General features: G+C 43.1%; 1 protein-coding gene across 1 annotated transcript; it reads left to right on the top strand.

Moving 5' to 3' along the window:
- The first annotated feature begins 4414 nt into the window (after window positions 1-4414).
- ORYCUNV1R1547 (vomeronasal 1 receptor oryCunV1R1547) lies at window positions 4415-5365 on the top strand. Its single transcript, NM_001167235.1, is given in 1 exon segment — window positions 4415-5365. A coding segment is annotated over 1 exon segment (951 nt).
- Window positions 5366-5702: the final 337 nt, after the last annotated feature.

Genomic DNA, 5702 nt, shown 5'->3' with positions numbered 1-5702 from the left:
GAATATCTTTTTCCAACCTTTCACTTTCAGTCTGCATGCCTCTTTGTTAGAGAGATGTGTTTCTTGTAGGCAACAAATAGTTGGGTTGTGTTCTGTGAGCCAGTCAGCTAAACGGTGTCTTTTAACTGAAGAATTCAGACCATTAATGTTCAATGTGACTATTGATACGTAGTGACTTTGCCCTGCCATTTTCCCGGAAATATTTTCTAGTATATGCTTTGAGCTTCCCATGCTCTTTTACTGGTAGGTGTTCTTTCTTTCCCTTCTTTCATATTGATGGCCGTGTTTCTGTGTTTCTGAGTGTAGCACATCTTTAAGTATATTTTGTAAGGCCTGACGAGTGGCCACAAAGTCTTTCAATTTCTGTTTGCTATGAAAGGTCTTTATTTCACCTTCATTCACAAATGAGAGCTTGGCAGGATATAATATTCTGGGCTGGCAATTTTTCTCTCTTAGCACCTGTGCTATGTCTCGCCATTCCCTCCTAGCTTGTAGGGTTTCTGATGAGAAGTCAGCTGTGAGTCTGATTGGAGATCCTCTGAGAGTAATCTGACGTTTCTCTCTTGCACATTTTAGGATCTTTTCTTTATGTTTCACTGTGGTAAGTTTAATTACCACGTGTCGTGGTGAGGATCTCTTTTGGTCATGTTTATTGGGGGTTCTATGAGCTTCCTGTACTAGGATATCTCTGTCCTTCTCCAAACCTGGAAAGTTCTCTGCTAGTATCTCACTAAAAAGGCCTTCCAATCCTTTCTCTCTCTCCATGCCTTCAGGAACTCCTAGAACTCGAATGTTGGTTTTTTTAATAGTATCCTGTAGATTCCCAACAATATTTTTCAGGTTTCTAATTTCCTCTTCTTTTCTTTGGTTTGACTGTATGTTTTCCTGTGCTCTATCTTCTAAGTCCGATATTCTCTCTTCTGCTTCACCCATTCTGTTTTTAAGGCTTTCTAATGTGTTTGTCATTTGATCTATTGAGCTCTTCATTTCATTTTGATTTCTCTTCACTATAACACTTTCCTGTTCTACTAGTTTCTGAGTTTCATTTTGACTCTTCCTTAAAATTTCGTTTTCACGAGAGAGATTTTCAATCTTGTCCATTAAGGATTTCTGTAGTTCAAGGATTTGCTTTTGAAAACTTCTAAATGTTCTTATCATAAATTTTTTGAAATCCGTATCTTGCATTTCTTCTATCTCATCATCTTCATACTCTTGGCTTGGGGTGTTTTGCTTATTTGGAGGCATCATAGTGTCATCGTTGATCTTGCTCCCTCTATTTCTGTGTTTGTTACTCGGCATAGTTAATTCTTCTTGCGTCACTGTGCGTTTTTTTTTTTTCTTTTTTTCTTTTTTTTTTTTATACTGTGTCCGTGTTAAGTGGACTGCCTGCTGTTGGAGGAGCCTTGGAGGCTTGAGATGGGTGCGGCCTGAGAGCTCTGCCTGGTTCTTCCAGGTTAAGGGTGTGCAAAGGTGACACCCTCAGGTTATGCGTGGTAAATCTCTCTCTTTTTATTTATTTATTTATTTTATTTATTCAGGGGGTAAGTAACACAGCAGGGCAGGGCTGTGCAGAATTGATGGTATTTAGCTTCCAGTCTTTGGCTCCTCTGGACTCCCACTGGGTTGCCTAGGCTACTGAATTGTAGTGACTCAGTTCCTTAGCTCTCCCCCATTGATATGTAAATCCAGAGAGCAGGCCTGCTCTTTGTCTCTTGGGAATTCTTCTAGCCTCCCAGTCTTGTAACCTTTGCTAGGTTAGGGGGAAGAGAAACCCCGAAGCTTTTTTTTCCTTCTTTCCGGTAGTGAGTTTGCTGCACTTTCTGGTCCCCCTCTAGATTCTGACCCCCGTTTCCCCACCAATGTCTCGGGTTATTGAGCTCACCTCCCCTTCCAGCGCCGATGTGTGGACTCGGAGCCCTGAGGGTCCCAAGTCTCCCCGCTGTTGTCTGTGTGGCATGCACTCCCCTTGGAGCACTGGGGCTTCTGCGGCTCGGTCCCACGACTTGGCTTCCGAGCGGTGGGCGACCTTGTTCTCCCAGTAGGTCCTCCGATTCACGATTCCCGTGCAATTTTTTCCTGGTTCTTTTTTCTGCGGCTACCGTAACTCCCCTTTTATTAAACTAAATTTTCCCGGACTATCGGTGCGCGCCCTCACTATTCCGCCATCTTGGCTCCGCCCCCCCTTTGCCTTTTACCTCATTGTTGCCCATCACATTGTGATAACTAAGTGTCAATTGTATTTTAAAATCTGAGAAAGCAAAGCCTGCACAAAGTAAATACAAAAAGTTCATGAGAAAAACTGAGTTAAAAGGTTAGTTCATTTTGACACAAAATATCTTGAAATCTGTGCATAGTTTTTTCATACTGTGGCTTCTAAGGAAAAAAAATTAAAGATGCTTCATACACATGGAGTGTGTAGCTTTTTATAAAGTGAGCATCTTTCAATTACATTTTTGAAGATCTCATGTATTTCAAATAACATAAGAAAAAAAGAGAATTTTAATTTTTACCTCAGCCTTTTAAAGTGCTGGTATGTTAGTTTATATCTATTAAATGTTGCTATTTTATAACACTTAGTATACATTTTTTAATTAGGTAAAATGGAACCACAGTAAATAGGTGTGTATCATTTTAAGTAGAAGAAAGAAGAAAGTTCAGGGTTGTGTACTTAATGATTTGCAGTGATAAGTGGAGGATGATGTGACAAATATTTTTCCATTTTCTCCCGGAGCTCAGACAGGAGCCAGGAGTTTGTTCTAGGTCTGCCATGCCGCTAAAGCAGCCCAAGTTTTTGAGCCACCTTTTACTGCTTTCCTGGGCCACAGCAGAAAGCTTGATCAGAAGTGGAGATGCAGGGACTCCAACCAGCACCCGTATGGGATGCCAGCGCTACAGGCTGGGGCTTTAACTTTCTCTGACACAGCACCAGCCCCTAGTCACTGTATTCTTAAATGCTACACAGTAATGGGGCTTAAAAAATTCAATTTCTTAGCTACTCATATTATAGAACCATAATACTCCAATTTTCTATGGATGAAATTCAGCCTGACACTCTTGACTTTTTTGAATGATAAATCTGTGAAAGTGTGTTGCTGGAATTATTGTTACAATATTAAATGCCACATATTTATAAAGTTTGAATTATAGTAAAGAACTGTATCACACAGGGGAAGCATCGTACCTGTAGGTCGTACCACTTAGTTCTTCAGCACTTCCAACTGTGGGGCAGACAGGAAAACTTGGCCCCCATGGAGAACCACCTTCTTGGTGAAGAGGTGTACCATCATTCCTGTAGAAAGGAATCATCTGTCCACTTAGACTGTGAACATAGTCATTGTGGCTTCTGCATGCCTGGGTTGGAGAGGGAAGGGACCGTGGAACAGAGGGTGTTCAGCACCTGCTACTCTGGTGCTCACTTCCCCCTGCTCCTCCAGGCAGGGAAGGAACTGGCACATTAGGAGAGGACGGCACTCTCTCCAGGTGAGCTCAGGAGGAGAACCTCACAGTGACAGTAGTGGCTGCAGTTTCTGCAGAGACCACTGTCCCCCAGGCTCTACACCTGTTCACACGCCTACCCAATACCCTCGCACACACAGCAACTCTAAGTGACACTTATCTATAGTTACAAATAATGGAGTCTCAGACTTCCTGGCTAACCAGCATGGGGTCTTTTATGTATTAAGAATATCTCGGGCTGATGCTGTAGCACAGTGGGTTAAAGCCCCGGCCTCCTATATGGCCACCGGTTAGAGTCCTGGCTGCTCCTCTTCTGATTTGCCTCTCTGCTAATGTGTCTTGGAAACCAGTGGAGGATGGTCCAAGTCCTTGGGCTCCTGCACTCAAGTGGAAGAGCTGGAAGAAGCTCTTGGCTTAGCTCCAGCCATTGAGGCCATTTGGAAACTGATCCAGCAGTGGAGGCTCTCTAACTCTTTCAGATGAAACAAACTTAACGGTGGTATAAGGAGTCATACACATTGATATATCCTGGACCCCTGCATATGGGGGCATAATTTCTTCTTGCTTAAAATTCCCATGTGAATTCATCAAAACTAATGGAATTCATCAGCATTTTGCAAATCCCAAGGGAAATAAATCATTTCCCCACCCCTGAAAAGCTAAAAATAACAAAAATCTAGAACAAATTTATAATAATGGCAATTTTATTCTCTAGGTCCTGAGTGAAACCTGCAATGGAATTTATTTATTATCCATTATAATTTACAAGTATGTAACTAGAAACAGCAGCTTCCAGGAGAGTACTCACAGGTGAAAAATGGTGCAACGGGGTTGATCGAGACATCGTCCTGAAGGTAGGAGTTGTGGAGGAGACCAATTCAGTTCATAATATTTGCAATAAGTCATTTTAAAATTTTTCTTCAGACATATACTAAATGCTCTTTCTTCCCCCAACAAGATGAGTAAAAACAATCTACTTCTAAGTTTGATTGCTGTAAGAAATGGCTTTTACTCTGAAGTCAGCATTGGGATCACAGCCAATGCCTTCCTTCTTCTCTTCCACATCCTCTGGTTCTTTCTCAAGCACAGGCCCAGGCCCACTGACCTGGCCATTGGGCACCTGGCCCTCATCCACCTGGTGATGCTGATCACTGTGGGGGTCATAGCTGCAGACCTTTTTGAGTCTCAGGAGTTATGGGACAACATCACATGTAAAGTTGTCATCTACTCATACCAGGTGATGCGGGGCCTCTCCCTGGGCACCACCTGCCTGCTGAGCATCCTCCAGGCCATCACCCTCAGCCCCAGGAGCTCCTGTCTGGCAAAGTTCAAGCGCACAGCCTCACATCACAACCACGGTGGGTTTCTCTTCCTGTGGGTCTTCAATTTGTCCATTAGTGCTCATTTCTTACTCTCCACTGTTGCCACCACCAATTGTACGTCCCACAGTCTTATGTTTGTCACTAAATCCTGCTCTCTTAGGCCCCAGAGATACCTACCTAGGCTCACATTTCACATCTTGGGGATCTTCAGGGATGTCTCCCTGCTAGGGCTCATGGCCGTCTCAAGTGGGTACATGGTGACTCTCCTGTGCAGGTACAAGAGGAGGTCCCAGCACCTTCACAGCACCAGCCTCTCTCCAAGAGCCTCCCCAGAGCACAGGGCCACCCAGACCATCCTGCTGCTCATGGGTGTCTTTGTGCTCCTGTACTTGATGGACTGCATGGTGGCTTCCTTCTCAGGGGTGTGGTGGAAGAGTGACCCAGTGCGCCTGTGTGTCCAGATGTTGGTGGGCAACGGCTATGCCACCATTAGTCCTTTGTTACTAATCAGTAGTGAAAAACGAATGATCACATTTTCAAATTCGTGTGGCATAAGGAGACTTAGTGTTCAATTGGTCATTAAATAACATGAAATCACGATGAATTAGGGGAGATAGAATGTCCTGAAAAAAGAATTCAAAGTAAGGTTTTAAGGTTACTGAGCAATGCAGGTAAATGACACAGAGAATCAGTACGTGACATAGATGAGTAATTACAGAAAGTGATAAACAGCAATATTGTAGATGAAGTTTTCAATCTGTCAAAATAAAGGTACAGTACAAACTTTCACCAGTCTTTTGTTTGACTGAAGATAGAATATCTGACCTAGAAAGCAGGTGTTTGAAATATTTCAATCAGATCAGAAACAAGGGGTAAGAAGAAAAAATCAGCAAGCCTGAGCAGTGGTCCAGATCTATGGGATAC

Source organism: Oryctolagus cuniculus, chromosome 10 (genome assembly GCF_051225735.1).
Source record: "Oryctolagus cuniculus isolate XC-2025 breed Fujian yellow rabbit chromosome 10, ASM5122573v1, whole genome shotgun sequence".
Taxonomy (NCBI): domain Eukaryota; kingdom Metazoa; phylum Chordata; class Mammalia; order Lagomorpha; family Leporidae; genus Oryctolagus; species Oryctolagus cuniculus.
Note: the sequence above shows the minus strand (reverse complement) of the source record. Positions and strands in the feature narration are given on the sequence as shown.